The sequence below is a fragment of the Ornithodoros turicata genome, chromosome 10 (genome assembly GCF_037126465.1).
Source record: "Ornithodoros turicata isolate Travis chromosome 10, ASM3712646v1, whole genome shotgun sequence".
In the NCBI taxonomy this organism is placed as follows: Eukaryota; Metazoa; Arthropoda; class Arachnida; order Ixodida; family Argasidae; genus Ornithodoros; species Ornithodoros turicata.
Window position 1 is genome coordinate 14856750 of NC_088210.1, and position 16850 is coordinate 14873599.

Genomic DNA, 16850 nt, shown 5'->3' on the forward strand with positions numbered 1-16850 from the left:
GCGATGCATCTTTCCTTGTTACTGCCGTTCTTTTTCTTCCCTCTTTTTTTTCCCTTCTTGTTCTCTTTCTTTTCTTTTTTTGTTTCGTTCTATCCCTCGTCACCGAAATTGGCGTCTTTTTGCTGCGCGAAGCTCCGTGCGGAACTGGGAACAAGGTTAGATGAATGCAGACGACGGCAATTTCGAAGCCACGCGCACGTCATTGAGTACACGGCGTCCGACGTTGAAGGTGATGTCGATGTCGGAGTAATTTGCTGTTTTTGTTCCTGTCCCATAAAGAAAGGAAACGGTACGCGGAAAGAAAGAATCCAATAATACGTCTACCTTATTATCACTTTCTTGGAAAAGTTTACCCGGTTACGATTAAGTAATCAACGTCTGCCAAATTGCAAATCCTATCAGAGTGACATTTCCCGCTGATGACCTTTTAGGAGGACGTTGTAACCGCCAACACTCATTTGTTCATAACTGTTGCGTAATAGCATGCAGTGTCGACTGCTACATTGTACTCTGGGTTTACGCAAGAAACCTCCGGAGGTGATGGAGAAACTCTGCGGGAATGTCATTAGAAGACGAGATAAAAAGTTATTATACCACCGGATACCGCTGGGTGGAAGGTTACCGCAATCACCACTCGATGTAATGTTATCCGCGGTGTACAGGTGTAAAGGGGAGATATAGTTTTTGTGCCATGATGTGATTACAGCTGGCAAGCCTTGTCGGAGCTCCCTATAGCATCCGAGCACTTTTGCGTCTTGTCCCCAAGATAAAAAGTGTCACGATAAAATGTAAACGAGCTCACAGGGTGTGCAAAATCGTGTCTATAACATCAAATTTACAACGCTGTTTTCTGGCGATACATTTGAAATCGAACAAACATGAACTGCTGAGCTCGCTGACATGGTATCGAATCGACGTTCCCGTTCAGCATCTTCACACTGTCTTCCCATTTTTTCCTTCTTCTTAATCTTATCTTACCTCGTCTTCCCGTATGGCTGAATCTAAACTCCAGGGCACTCTCTGATACGGCCTATATGACTGTCTGCACAACGACTAGTGAAGGAGCTGTCTTTTACTGTATTTTTTTCATAAGTTTCTCTGTCTCTGCTGCTTTTATCTTCTTTTTGTTTGTTTGTTTGCTTTTGGGAATAGCAAGCCTACATCATGGCTAACCTTTCCCTTCTGTTTTCTCTTCTTTTTTTCAGCATTAAACATATCCCCCCTCCCCCCGTATGGTTTCCGCTTCCCGCACAAAGTTGGAAGGTCAGACTCACCAAATTGCTTACCGTGCACGACGATATGATCTAACGGTGTCTGTGCAACTAACTAGGGCTTCTGGTGTTTAATTTTTCAGAAATTCGATAGAAAAAATCGGCGGTTATTTTCCTCGCCACGAATCGGAGGTTTTCGGTGGTTAATGGCGAGTTTTAGTGGGTAGGAAGGTGTTTACGGTTCCCCACATCACCACCAGCATTGCCCCTGGCGATGAAACTCCATGGGATTCATCATCTCAAACTAAAGTTGTTGTTGTTTTATGATAACGGTTCCGAAAACATGATAAGCCAATCGCAGTGCTTCTTGGAAGCGGGTGACATCACATTGCTTTGATTTGATAACTTCCTGGATCGTATCTTTTTGGTAGAGTTCCTCTAAAGCAAGAAACCTTGTTCTCTCTCTGCAGGAGACGGGTCTTGCCCAATGACCCCTCTAGCCCTTTGCACTCCCCGACGGACTCACGCACCCTCTACACTCTAAAAACTGAACTTCATCGCATAGCACGCTCTGCGCCAACCATTGCCAGGAGCGATAGGGTTATCTGTTGCGATTGGAAGACAGAGGGGAGCGTTTTCATATATCAAAATTGCCACAAAAAGGCGTTCGCCCCCCCCCCCCCCATATTCATATTTTTTATATCTCAGTCTAGCCATCAAGACATTGCAGTTCCTGTTTTTAGGCTATCTTGATAAACGATTGTTGTCAAATCACCGGCCGGTTTCATTAGCAGCTGCAACCTGTAAACTGTTTGAATACATATACTTTGCAGTCAAGTCCTTCGCTTCGACCCTACACTCTTAAAAATGAACTTCACCACATAGCACGCTCCTAGCCAACCATCACCCCGAATGACAACGTTCTCGCCTTAGATTTGTTGAAAACGGGAGGACGAGCCTATTTTGTGCCGTGCATAATGGGCACAAAATAGGCTCCTCCTCCCGTTTTCAACAAATCTAAGGCGAGAACGTTGTCATTCGGGGTGATGGTTGGCTAGGAGCGTGCTATGTGGTGAAGTTCATTTCTAAGAGTGTACGATGACCCACACACTGGTAGCTATAGGCCGCTACCCCAGGGAGGAAGAGTCCTCGCTTCACAGGCTTCGATTGAATGTGGCGCGGACTCCACTGCTCCTCTTTCAGATGGGCCACCTTTCGTCCCCCAACTGCCCCATCTGTCATGTTGAAGGAGACATCCCGCACTTGCTGCTCCACTGCACCCGTTACCACCAACATCGTACGAGTTGAGTTGAGTTGATAAGAAATGAAAAAAAAAATGGAGAAATAGGCACTCATTACGAGAGCCGGCTACTCCAGATCACTTAGGAAAACACAAATGGCTATCTACAATAAGACCGATGAGTGACAAAGACTCTCGGTCAGTCACTCACACACACTGTCAGTCACACTGTGTCCACCAACTTGGAGTCTGCGCAAAATCGCTCAAAGGCCTGCATGGTGCGAAACTGATGGTCGGGTGTCCAAGGGCCCAGAACCTTAACAACATCAAATGGTCTGCCATCCAGCCGAGCTAAGGGAGCTTCTAGAGATTGTCTGTGCTGCTGATACCGTGGACAGGATAATAAGATATGTTCAGCGTCCTCAACAGTCCCACAGGTGCCACAGTTGGGCGAATCCGCCTTTTCCAAGCTTGTGAAGAAGACGTCGGCTGTAGGGCACGTAGAGACGGAGCCGGTGGTAAAGTGACGCAAACGGCCTAGGGAACGATGTCGGGAAAGTAGACGCAAGCTCCGGGTCAACGCGGTGTAGCAGCGAGGCGCGAGCCCCGCAAGAGAGCCACTGTGCCTCAGCCAGTTGGCGACACAAAGCAGTCAACATGGACCTAGCGTCGGACTTGGTGAAATATATGAGTCGTGACGCATGCTTCTGATGTGCTTTGCGTGCCGCAGCATCAGCGGCATCATGCCCAGGTATGCCGCAGTGTCCTTGAATCCATTGAAAGAACATGTCGTGTCCAGCAGCCACCGCCTCTGCACTCTAAGAAAAAAAGGAGTAAAACGGGGAGTAATTGCAGCTTCTACTCCCCTAGTCTGCAATTACTCCCCATTTTAGTCCCCTAACCCGACATTTAGTCCCGACATTTACTCCCCAGGACTGCAAATTGTCACTAAACTTCGCGATTGGTCTCCTGAATGCGACAGTCTACGTAAATATGTACCCTTGGTCAATTTGGACGACATAAGGCTGTATAACTCAGACAACGTAGCAATTTTCCAGACATACAGAGTAAGAAACAGTTAGCGCATCTTAGAGTGTGCGTGTAGTTTTACAACATCAGCAACTACAGGGTTGGCAGCATTGGTAGTTCCTGCAGAAACAAGGGACTGCAGAGCAGCCTGGGAATCCGAGATAATAACCCACTTGGTCCGTGAATGAGCCGACGCTATATATTCCATAGCCATGAGCAGAGCGTACAGTTCAGCTGCTGTCGACGATGTCGCATAGTACAAACGCACTCCACTTTCAAGACCAGAGGCAGGTAAGACGAAGGCACTCGTCGATCCAGTCGTTGTAGTGGAGCCATACTGTGTATACTACCACTCGGTCTTGGATGTTATGTATTAAGTCGGCAGTCAGCTGCCGCTGGACACAGATAGGTACATATTTCTTCACAGAGAGATTCGGAACCGCCAGCCTCACCCTCGGGATCGCCATACTGCGTCGTCTTCTCCAACGGTTGCGCATCGCTCGCCTGACGGTTTCGGACTTTTCCCTATAGCTACGCTGGTGGGCCCCACACAATATAGTCACGTGACAAAGGCACTTGTTCAGTTTCTGCGGACCTGTGGCCTTCTGGGTGAACTGTGACCAGTTTCGTCTTTGTTTTCCTTTTTGTTTGTTTGTTTGTTTTTCTTTTTTGTTTGTCTTTCTTTTTCCTTTCTTTCCTGGGAATAGCAAGCCACCGTAGCGGTGGCTAAACTTTCCCTCCTATTTTTTTTATATAATAAACTCAACCCCCTTCGCTTTCTGCATGATTGATTGATTGATTGGTAACAGAAAAAACGGAGATGTTAGTCCCTAACTAACAAAGGGAAATGCACTATTGTCTGACCATCAGCATGCTCCTCGGCGAGAGTGTCCTATATACGGTCACTCAGCTTTCTGAATTTGTGCACAGCTTGGCTTTTGGTATTAATGTTAATAATCGAACTGGTGTCACATTTATTGACTTCCGCAAAGCTTTTGACAAAGTTATGCCATCATGAACTGACGATCAAGCTGAAGTTTTTGGTGAAAAGCAATAACATAATCAGATGGAATGAAAACTATCTTGCTGATCGTTAACAAAAGGTAAGGTTCGACCCCAACTGCACCTACTGCCTCCCACCGAAGATGCCAAGGCCGTTAGAGTCCGTCATCCATCGCCTGCGACTCAACGTCCCGTTCGCAGCAGCATTCCTTCATAAGATATAGGTGTCGTTGGATCGCCGAACTGTTCAACTTGCGGAACTGTGAAGAACACAGAGCACGTCGAGCTCTGGTCACCTGCCGACGCTTCGACTCTGGTCGGCGAACACTGAAGAACGCCCTCATGAAACTTGACAACTGACCTTTTAGTGTTGAGAAGGTACTGGGGAGCTGGCCAAGGCAGCACCAGCAACCCGCGCTGTGTGCACTGACGAACTACACCAAGGACATACGTGCTGAAATAATCATTCAGTGCTACCTACGTTCATTTCACCTACGTTTCCATTTTTTTCTTTCTATGTCTATTACTAGAAGGTAAGGTCACGCGCAATAACTGTTTGTCCACGTGCTACCCTCAGGGGTTCCGCAAGGACCAGTGTCAGCTGTTGGAACCATTACTTCTTAAGTACTGTGTTTGTTGTTGACATTGTGGGGGAAAGTACCAGCAACGTCCGGCTTTGCACATACATATGATTGTGATCATCACACTGATCGTCACAAAAGGGCGTACGCCCCCCCCCCTTTTCCACCGATCAAGCGTGATAACCTGGTATCAATCTCTGCAATGGTTTGCCTTTGGCATGCTACGTGGTGAAGTTCTATTTTAAGGGTATGGAATGCCATTGATGGTTGAGCACATTATTTGCCTTTTTTTTAAGGGCACCTCTCCAACTTAGGCTGCAGCATGCAGAGATGGGGGTATCTTTTATCGAAAGAAAAAAAAATAAGAGAGAGAGATAGGGCCTGACGAGACGGGCAGCAAGTTGCCACAGAGTGAAAAAAAAAGGCAAGAAAAAAAAAGGAAAAACGAAAAACGGGACACACCAACACGACACACGCATGTAGTAGAGGTCAATAGATAAATAATATGTAGAATGTTTCATACACGTAACCATTCCTCCCTGTATATGAGAAAGAGACCTTACTCTTTTCGACCCCAACCTGCCAATCTGTCCGTTTCTCGTCTTCCCTCTGCCCTCTCTCCCCCCTCTCGCCTTCCCTACCTTCCCCCTCTCCCAAGCGAATGAGTGCGCTCCTTGCGCTTCCACGTGACCGTAGCCCCCAGTTCTCCGCTCAGTGATTCCAAGCGAGCGCGACAGCGAGTCGCTTCGGAGCCGCTCGCCGGGCCCACGAGGCATGCCCGTCGTCTCGCCGCCCGCCGTCCCACCGCGGCAACGGACGATGCCGCCGGAGCAACAGGCGTGAAAGAAACCGAGCAGCATGGTGTTCTTCGGCCGCGACGCCGAGTCCGCCAGCGTACTCATGTTCCAACCCGAGTTAACCACCAACATCACCGACATCCTCGTTCCAACCCTGACTGTCTCTCAAGCCCCGGCAGATGACCTTCTGGCCCACCCGTTCTTGCTGCATCTAGTCAGCACTGCCACGGCGTCAGTTCTCGGCATTGTCCTCAACGGCTACATCCTAATCGTGCTCATCTGGAACAAGCACTTTCAAACGGCCAACAACTTGCTCCTGCTTCACCTTGCCTTCGTGGACACCCTGTTTTGCGTGGTGGTTCTCGGGACTAATATCGCGTTCTGGGCGCTCCCTTCGACGACGGATGAACTGTCTTCCGCTTGCCAAGCTCATGGCGCTGTGTGGACTTCCCTCCCCGTTGTTATGGTATGGACCTTGTGCGGGTTAAGCTGTGACCGCTACGCGGCGATCTCAACTCCGCTCCACTACTCCAGACTAGTCAACACTCGACGAGCGTCCGTGTTCCTCATCGTCTCCTGGATGCTCGGCGTCTCTCTAGCCATTCCCCCGTTGGCCCGTATTTGCAGCTACGTCTACCAGCCAGCCCGATGTGCTTGCATCTCGCACTGTCCGGGCACGAGCCCAGTGGAACTGGGCTACGCTTTCACCTACGTGTGGGTCGTCATCGTCTTCCCTGTAACTATCATCCTCATCTGTAATCTGCACGTCCTCACCATTGCCCGCTATCACCGACATCGCATCGTGGCCGCCATCTACGAAGTAACGTTACGGGCGCAAGCGACGGTCACCCACCAGCGTAACCCCTGGTACCTCTCCAAGTTCAAAGGCCGCAACGCGGTGTTCACCATCATCCAACTGTTCGGCTCCCTCGCGCTGCTCACTGCACCGTACTTCGGGGTTTTGTCCTGGGAAGCGGCGACGGGCAAACGCATCCACGAGGTGGTCGCGTCTGTGACTACTGTCCTGCTGTGCTGGACGCCGTCTGTGAACGCTTACGTGTACGGCGTCAAGAGTCGCGTTCTGCGACAGACTTTCAAAAACCTCTTGCGGCGCCACTTCTACAAGCAAGAGGTGACTCGGGAGGTGGATAGGAGACTCTCGATGTGCGCGGCGGTGGCCCCAGGTGGGAAACCGAAACTGATCCGACGGTTCTCCGCTCCGGACATGGTAGGGAACACCACTAAGAAGCAGGGTAAAGGATTTTTGCCGCGCCGGGCGTCCGAAAAGTGTATGGTGTTAACGGGGTTGCGAACGCCGCCGACCAGGATGGCGCTGTCTACCAGGAGGTCGGCCCTGAGGCTGGACGGGCAGCCGAGTAGGGTGTCCGTGTTTCCGCTTATTCTCGAGAACGGACTGAGCGAGGACGAGCAGTTCGGAAACAACAACAACGATGACGAAGACGATGACTCGAGGTCACCTTCCCGACACACGCCGGATTCTACTATTACGAGGTAATTGTCGCTTACTTCTTTTTCGAGGTCCTCGTGGGGGCCTCGCAATAGACCTCTCCCTGTTTGTAAACAAATGACGTCATAGTGTTCGACAGCGCCACCAATTTGGTAGAGTTGAACTACGCTCCAAGCTATAGGGGCGAACAAGGTCGCTCCCGAAAGCTACGGTCTTGAGGGGATTACGATGGTCCCTGAAAGGGACGGGACCTTCGGTCCTACTTTTCTTTCAATAGGAGGCAGCGAACAGGTGCCCATTCGTGGACCCCAGCCCTCCCCTTCCGATTTGTTTCGGTTCCAGTCTGTCAACCAACGTCATGATGACGTTTCTCGGGTAGAGGTCTATTGAACCACTGTATGCAATAAGTGGATAAGTAAAAAGAAAATCCGAAACCGAGAAAACTTCAAGTGAATATTTGGTAAAGTAATTGCAGGTGAGTTTCGTCGAATAACGCAAATGTAAAATGTGTAACATATATATGTACGTATGTCTACTCTACATGCATGTCCTGTTAGCATAGTTTTTCTGTGTGTGACTTAGCAGAAATTGAACGAAATCCAAGAGCAGGACATATGCTCTTATTCAACGTAATTACCACCGCACGCGCAGGATTTTCGTGTAGTGCAGTAGCAGTTTTCGTCGTCGATTTTCACGAGTCGGACTTTGATGCATGAACAATGGTGATGCCATGTATATAGGATGAAGTCACCTGTGTGTATAGTAGAACTGCTAGGGTCGGGTTTATCTGCTGGTAAGCGAGCACAATCTCGAAAAATAATGTCCTAGATGACCAGCATAATATGACATATTAGCTTAGTGCACACGTTTTTCCGATTACAACGCTCAGCTGACTCAACTGCTGACGCGGTCACGTGAGGTAGGTAGGAAGAACATATATCTCGAGTGGTTTCATGTCTGCACCGTAGCAAAATTTAAGCTACACCATTTGTATGCGTGCGTAGAAAAAGGGGCCTGATCTGACTGTCCGTCCCATTGGCACACACGCATTTCTCGTTTCTTGCCCTCCTACTCTAGCGTGTCAATAAATTGCGATACGGTTCTAAATTATCCTTGGCAGGTATGTACGTTCTGGTATTTAGATGTCATTGCGGCAAAAACATTGAAAATGATATAAGTCGACTTATACCGTTAGTGTATATTTTTGTCGCGGCTGGTCGTGATGGTGGTGGTGGTGATGGTGAAAGGGTTTGTCGTTGTCGGCCTCACGTATATGGGCAACGTCACGACTGACGCCCTGGGGAAATGTGCGTCCTGGGCCGACTTCTAGGGGAACTGTGCCGACATATGTCTGAAAGCGTCTGAGGAAAATCCACGAAAAACCCCAGACAGCACAGCCGGCACCGGGATTCGAACCCGGGTACCTCCCAGTCTCGACGTGAGACTGGGAGGTACCCGGGTATGACCGGGTACCCGGTCGTGATGAAGTGCAAAAGGACGCTTTTCCACTCCCATATCCATCAATGAATTAGTCCTTTTGCCCTTCGCCGCTACCAGCCGTGACAAAAATATGCAAACCGAAACCAATTAATTACTGCAACAAATGACCCGCTTCGGTGGCAGATTTTTCTCTAAAAGGTGTCCACTGAAGGTCCCAAAAGGGATACTACCTATTCTAATGCCGACGGTGCCCTGCTTTAGAAGTTACGTTTTTCCACGAAACTCATTTGAATTTTTATTTAAATAATGAGCGGCTCCAACTCATTCACACGGTGCGCAGGTTGTAGGCGGTATCGGACAGATACTTGTAAAAAAAAAAAAAGTTCTTCGATTGGTGCTCCGGTTCGCGAATTATTTATAGCCCACGGATTGAACTCAGACACCCGCCAGTATGTATACCTTTGAAGTAGCTGACATCACGTTGCTGATATTTGATTTCATTTGATCGCGAAAAATGATTCTTTTTTTTTTAAGATCCGAAGCTCTGTATGAAAGCTATACGCGAAAGGAAGCCGTCAGATCAAATATCTGCGACGTGATGCCACTTCAAAGGTACCGGAAGAGATACCGCTGAAGAACACCTTCCCATATCACGGAAACTCCCGATGCCGAAAGGGGGAGGGGGACCTATATATTATCTATTTATATTTTTCTTAAATTGCGTGTTAGCGCCGCGAAGCAACTGCGGCTATGAGCGACGTACAGACGCGGACAGATGGAGAGAGGACAGTAGGAAGGAGTGGGGGATAAGGGGGTTAGTATGCGTCCTGGGCCGATTTCAGAGGTAACTGATGCCGACATATTCGTCTGGAAAGTCTTCGGAAAACCCAGGGAAAACCTCAGACAGCACGGCCGATGACAGGATTCGAACCCGTGTCACCTCCCAGTCTCGAGCTGGTATCTATTTTGCTTTGATCTCTTTACTTTACACTCTTATAGAAAAAAAGGGTGAAGCAGTTACACCTTTCAGGAGGTAATAGTTGCCGCATATGTTGTGCCTAAAAAAAGGTTGCAAAGTTCTACCCGCTGCCTACACTCTTAAAAATGAACTTCACCACATAACACTCTCCTAGCCAAACATGATCCCGAATGCAAACGTTCTCGCCCCTGATTTGTTGAAAACGGGAGGAGGAGCCTATTTTGTGCCGTGCATAATGGCACAAAATAGGCTCCTCCTCCCGTTTTCAGCAAATCAGGGGCGAGAACGTTGTCATTCGGGATCATGGTTGGCTAGGAGCGTGTTATGTGGTGAAGTTCATTTCTAAGTTTTTTTTTTTTTGGCTATAGTCGTGACGATGCCCACTTGAGTGCGGCCAACAACGGCAAGCTACCTCGACACCCCCCCCCCCCCCCCCCCACCTCATTTCTAAGAGTGTACGAATGATAGGGTTTTCCCTTCTCATTCGGTGAGTAAGAGGGGCGTACGCCTTTTTGTAGCAATTTGGATATATGATAATTGCTTTTACCACCCTTTTACACCCTTTATCAGACGCTATGTTGTCCTATAGGTGGTAACTATAGAAGTTACCCACCTTTTCACACCCTTTTTTCTTAGAGTGTATGTCTAAACGCCACTGATGAGATAATACTAAGAGGCGCCCGTTGATCATGCTTGACACAACAAAATATGTCACACTGTCTGCGTAACATTGGGCACTCCAAGAAACAAAATGTGCATAATTTGAGTTCTCTCGGGGACGGAGTGCATGGAACTAAATAAAAGTTACAAAGTGAGGACTGCATTTCAGGCTTTGTCCTCGCAGTCCTATACACATAATTCATGCGCATGAATGAAAATACTTTGAATGAAACTGCTGCGATATATTGCGTAATGTAAAATCGCGTGACACGCACAGGGCATAATTTGTCGAGTGTCAGGGCGCTAACTATTTCTTACCCCGTAGGCAGAAAAGTGCTTTTAACTATATTGCTTTGTTCGTCGAATTCCCGCAGAGCACATAGTTACGTTGACGGTGGCCCTTTTGCGAAGCTTATGGGCGTATTTGCAGTACCATGTCATAGTCGCGATTTACTTGTTATTGTTGTTGTTGCAGTAGTAGGGAGCAAATTTGAGGAGCAGGGCACCAGAGTTGGGTGTGCGTAATTGCAATCTCGGGAACTAGAAGCTGTATATAATTACTCCGATTACATTGCTCCTTTTTTGCCCTTACGGTATATATATATAGAAAAAAATGTTTGAATGACTACCTCACTCGGAAGCATCAGAAAAAAGTCAGACAGGTCGCAACCAGACAGCCACACCCACCATAACGTTTATGTCATCCAATGGTCTATTCCTTTCGGGTTGCGTGCCACGTCGAGGCATGGCGTATTATACGTGCCGTGTCTAGGTTTTGGGGAACCGTTGAGATTTTGAGATTACACCAGTTGAGAGTACAGCGACTTCACCGCACAACATGTTCCTGCACTCTTAAAACAGAGCTTCACCGCATGACGCAGTTGTATTCCAATGTGAAACACGTGTGACACAGTGCCATCCACCTAACCTCGCACACTCTCAGAGCAGAGCTTCACCACGTAGCACGCTGAAGGCTAACAAATACCGTTATCGTTCCTGCTGAATTGTGAAAAAGCGCGAGGCGGCGTACGCCTTCTTGTGACAATTGACATAACTGTACAGGGACTCACTAAAACGGCGTACGCCTCCCGTTTTCGACAAATCGGGGGCGAGAACTATACGTCATTGTGGATGATTGTCGGCTATAGGATCGTGTTATGCGGTGAAGTTCTGTTCTGTTCTGGGTTCGAATCCTCGTGCCGGCTGTGCTTGTCTGGGGCTTTTCCTGGGTTTTCCTCAGACGCTGTCAGTCATATGTCGGCACAGTTCCCTGAGAAGTCGGCCCAGGACGCACATCCCCCCCCCCCCCCAGAGCGTTAGTCGTGACGTTGCCCACCTCTGTGAGGCCGACAACGTCGAGCTCTTTCACTATAGCACCAGCAGCACCATCACCACCACCACCACCTCTGTTTCAAGTGTGTAGAACTCATTGAAAATGGGGAAGAAAAGTAGCACGGATTTCAGCAGCAACACAACATGCACTGTTAAAACAGAACCTCACAGCACAACATGTTCCTGCAGTCTTAAAACATATAGCTTCACCGCATTACGCGCTCCTAGCCAACCGTCATCCAGACTCTCATAGTTCTCGCCCCTCATTCGCTGAAAACGGGAGGCATACGCCCGTTTGTAACACTAATCCTGTCGCGTTAACTGTCACAAAAGCGCGTGCGGCCGGCGCTTTCCGCAAATCGGGAGTGATAACAGTATGCAGTCATACCTTCACCGTGTTGTGTGGTGCGGTGCTGTTTTAAGAGTGTATAGTCAACTGTCATTCGGAACGATAATAGTTCTCGCTCATCTTGTCTTGAAAATCATAGGCGTACGCCTTTTTGTGTCATTTCGCAATGACACCCAACCCCAACAACACCGAATATTCTCTGGATGTACGAATGGTGCCCTAACGGATTCGTACGTCCGATGGATATCTGAGGGATATCCCTCGGACGTACTAATCCGTTAGGACATTATTCGTACATCCAGAGGATATTCGGTGTTGTTGGGTTGGCGTCATTGCGAAATGACACAAAAAGGCGTTCGCCTATGATTTTCAAGACAAGTCCACCACCACAAGACAAGACAAGAGCACCACCACAAGGACTGGTGGTGGTAGTGCTGGTGAAAGGCTCGCCGTTGTCGGCCTCACAGAGGTGGGCAACGTCACGACTGACGCCCTGGGGGAATGTGCGTCCTGGGCCGACTTCTAAGGGAACTGTTAAACGGATATCCCACTCTTTCCTTCAATGAGGAGTGACATAAGGGCATCATTCTCTACAGTGGTCAGCCTTGAGAGTATCACGTGGTGAAATTCTTTTCTTTTATTTTTTGGCTGAAAGATATCGCTTTTCCAAAAACATTCTTCACTTTATAGCATAACACTGTCAGGAAATCGGATATATCTTTCCTATCGTTTCGCATGCTAAGGAGAAAGAAATAACATTAGAAGAAGCGAGAGGGGTATATGCTTTCGCTAGCGCAGTTATTTATAAACTCTGGCAGGGTTGGCCTTCCTTTGTTTTTGTTTTTTTCGTTGGCCGGGCGACCAGCTGTCTCAGGCGCACCGCTCTTCGCGATTCTAAATTTTGGAACAAAGCGAGTCCTTTGTATATTGTGCCCCGCGGAACAGCGGGAAACCGTTGAGAAATAGTTTGGCAGGTAAAGTGCAATCTTTATGCGTGAAAAGCAAATACAGAAAAAGAAAGCAAAGAGATGATCGCGCCCGGAGGATGTTTAGAAGAGCCCAATTTTCTCCCTTCGTACAGCACGCCATAACTTAATAACGTATATTAAGTTATGGCGTTATAACGTAAGAAGTAAAAATTATACTATTGGACGTTGTACTGAAAGCGCTAAAAAAAAAAAAACGAAAAACACGCGCTGTTAAAACGGGTGGTGGTGGTGGTGGTGGTGGTGGTGGTGATAGGGCTTGCCGTTGTCGGCCTCACGTATGTGGGCAACGTCACGACTCACGCCCTGGGGGAATGTGCGTCCTGGGCCGACTTCTAAGGGAACTGTGCCGACATATGTCTGAAAGCGTCTGAGGAAAACCCAGGAAAAACCCCAGACAGCACAGCCGGCACCGGGATTCGAACCCGGGTACCTCCCACTGTTAAAACGGGGCTTCACCGCATAACACGCTCCTATCCAACCATCATCTCGAAAGAGAGAGAGAGAGAGAGAAATACATGATGACGATGATATGGGGATGATCTCGAAAGACATCGTTCTCTCCCTCGATTTGTTGAAAGCGCGAGGCGTACACCTTTTTGTGACACTTGCGCGTTTACGTTATTGTGCTTGAGAAAATTTATTCAACGACTCACACTATAGAGCGTTATTTATCACAAAAAGGCAGTGGTTGCCGTTCAGAGCGTTATGTGGTGAGGTTCTGTTTTAGCAGTGCACTGCACAGACTGATACCGTATCACTTGTGGAAAGCGCCGAGCGTACGCCTTTTTGTGACAATTGGCATAGCCGCATAAGTGTCACAAAATGGCGCATGCCTCCCCCCCTTTTTTTTTCTTCAAAAAATCACCGGAGAGCACGATGTCACTCGAAATTTATGGTTGGCTACACTCTTAAAAATGAACTTCACCACATAGCACGCTCCTAGCCAACCACCATCCCGAATGACAACGTTCTCGCCCCTGATTTGTTGAAAACGGGAGGAGGAGCCCATTTTGTGCCGTGCATAATCGGCACAAAATAGGCTCCTCCTCCCGTTTTCAACAAATCTAATGCGAGAACGTTGTCATTCGGGGTGATGGTTGGCTAGGAGCGTGCTATGTGGTGAAGTTCATTTTTAAGAGTGTAGGAACGTGTTTTGTGGTGCAGTTCTGCTTCAGTACCGTGCTACACTGTTAAAACATAACTTCACCACATAGCACGCTTATAGCCAACCATCATTCCGAGTGATATCATTCTGTGTATTGATTTGTTGAAAATGGGAGGAGGCGCCTATCTGGGACACATTATCTTGTCCCAGATATAGGCGCCTCCCCCCTGTTTTGAACAAATCAGGACACAGAATGATATTATTCGGAATGACGGTTGGCTGTGCTATGTGGTGAAGTTCTGTTTTAAAAATATAGTCATACTTTTGTAGAGAATAATTTTTTGAATAATTTTGTAGAGACACTAAACTCGCGTCGCGCGATATTTTTGTACGTCTGTGTAGACGAAGCTCAACAGAGAAACGCAGCTTCCAGCCCCCACAACTTTTCACCCTAAGCTGCGAAATATCATCAGCCCAAAATATTATAACGTTCTGCATGAGCTAATGGGAATTCCTCACAATATCGATAGCATTTTCCAATTTGCGCCCTGCGCATAACAAAGAGCGAGCCTGTCCTGCTTCTTTACCACTGCAAGTACAAAACTTACAGGAGTACAAACTATTTTGCGAGTCGTATGTATTGCCTGCGAGACGAACAGCCGGCGCTGTCCGCACTGTTCTGTAGAAGGTGGCCATGACGTGCTTCCTGGTGACTTTCGTTGCACTATCAACAGCTAGGGTTCCTCGTTAATGCCGGAAAACACCCGCCGAGCTTTTTTCTTTTTTTTAAATTTCGGCACATTTTGAAAGACTTATACTTTATACTCCTGAATAGTATACTTATACTAAACTTATACTCCTGCATATGGTGCTACATGCCAAAAATGCCGGTATTCCATTGCATTCTTTTTTCTTTTTTTTCCCCTCAGGGGCATCACATTTTTGTTTTTTCTTCATCTCGTTTCCAGGTGGAATGCGAGGAGGAATACCGCACTGCGAAGCCGCTAGCTTTTAGTTCAGGAAAAAACCTTCCCCAGTAACACTTTGATCAGTGGGTCAAGTGGGGCGAATATCCAAGCGAATAAAATATTTTCTCTCATCATTCAGTTAGTTATATTTCGTGTGGCTCTTAGGGGAAATAGCACCTCCCTGTTGAACTCTTCCAGGTGATTATAGTTGCCGATTTCTCGGCATCCGTTTTCGGCACGAACGCTTTAAAACGCCGAAAATATCCTAATTTGATAAAGCATATCAATGCCAAAAAACAACCGCCGAATCTCCCCAGAAACAAATGCCGAATATTGGCAATGCCGGCACAATATTAGTATTGCCAATATGGGTCCAATATTGGACCAAGATGTTGTGCTGCTTGGGTATATTCTGCCAGGAATTTTTTTTTTCTTTTTCCCTGTGTGTGACACGTTCAACGACAAGTGTCATAAAGTTAATTTCTAATTTCGAGAAGTATAATATCATAGTGTGTTCAATCCGGAACCTGTCTAGCAACATTGTTCCTCCAGGTTCTATCCCCGTCTCGTCAGCTGCCGGCGCGGGTTTCCAAACGTGAGGCGGACAGCAGAGGCTGGGAAGGTGCTCGTGCTGTTTCTAGGAAACAGACAGAGCTCGTGATGACGTCACATACACTCTAAAAGCTGAACTTCACCGCATTGCACGCTGTGCGCCAACCATTGCCACGAATGATAGGGTCATCGCTTCTGATTTGAAGAGACAGGGAGGCGTACGCCTTTTTGTGTCACTTTGGATATATGATAATTGACACAAAAAGGCGTACTCCTCCCTCTCTCCTCGAATCAGAAACGATAACCCTATCATTCGTGGGAATGGTTGGCTCAGAACGTGCTATGCGGTGAAGTTCTGTTTTTAGGGTAGTTACCGCAATTATGTTTTTTTTTTTTTTTTTTGTCTTTAATAGGCATATGAGCCGTGCTTTCCACAAACCAGGAGAGACAACATTCTCGCCCCTGATTTGTTGAAAACGGGAGGCGGAGCCTATTTTGCACCATTCTGCACGTGCATAATGCTACTATAAGGCTCCGCCTCCCGTTTTCAACAAATCAGGGACGATCGAGAACGTTGTCATTCGGGACGACGGTTGACTATAGGAGCGTGCTATGTGGTGAAACTCATTTTTAAGAGTGTATATATAGCTTGTCATCTGGTGAAGTTCTGTTTTCTGACTGTAGCGCGTCGCTACAAATTTGAGAAAGTTGTTGAACACCATTGCGCTACCCAATAAAAATATCGCAAATACTTCTCCGCCACTTTGTCCCTATTGTGCCTCCGCCATTCAACAATTTCGTTGCCTAGCACGCGTTACGACGGTGTGCTATTTATGTTCCTTCAAACAGTCAGCATCCAGAATAAAGTACACGGTATACCTGGCAGCTGCATATCCAAAAAAATATATTCACACACTGATTCCAGGGCAGGTCGATTCTTTCGCTTTTTACAAGGGGCTTAGCAACCGTGGGTACGTGAGACACTTGTGACAGACGGAAAGCAACAATACTCCGAGACTATATAGCACACACATGCGAACAAACAGCAGCACATAGAGCCCCCACGCCATAGAACATGTAAACAGGGCAATATACCGTAAACGTATCTTTATTCGCGACGTATTTTTATTCGCGAATCGCGCGTTCAG

The 16850-nt window shown here is 47.6% G+C and overlaps 1 protein-coding gene and 1 long non-coding RNA gene across 3 annotated transcripts in view; one reads left to right on the forward strand and one right to left on the reverse strand.

The window, feature by feature from the left end:
• The window catches only part of LOC135370611 (uncharacterized), a 148731-nt gene that overhangs the window by 9891 nt on the left and 121990 nt on the right, over positions 1 to 16850 (reverse strand). The window lies entirely within an intron of this gene.
• Positions 5748 to 16850, forward strand: part of LOC135370610 (ultraviolet-sensitive opsin-like) — a 73395-nt gene continuing 62292 nt past the window's right edge. The window contains exon 1 of one of the 2 annotated variants that reach the window (XM_064604380.1): positions 5748 to 7372. In XM_064604380.1, the coding sequence (XP_064460450.1) occupies positions 5922 to 7372 (1451 nt within the window). In that variant the 5' untranslated portion in view covers positions 5748 to 5921. The remainder of the gene's footprint in view (positions 7373 to 16850) is intronic. The other variant, XM_064604381.1, reaches the window with a different exon arrangement.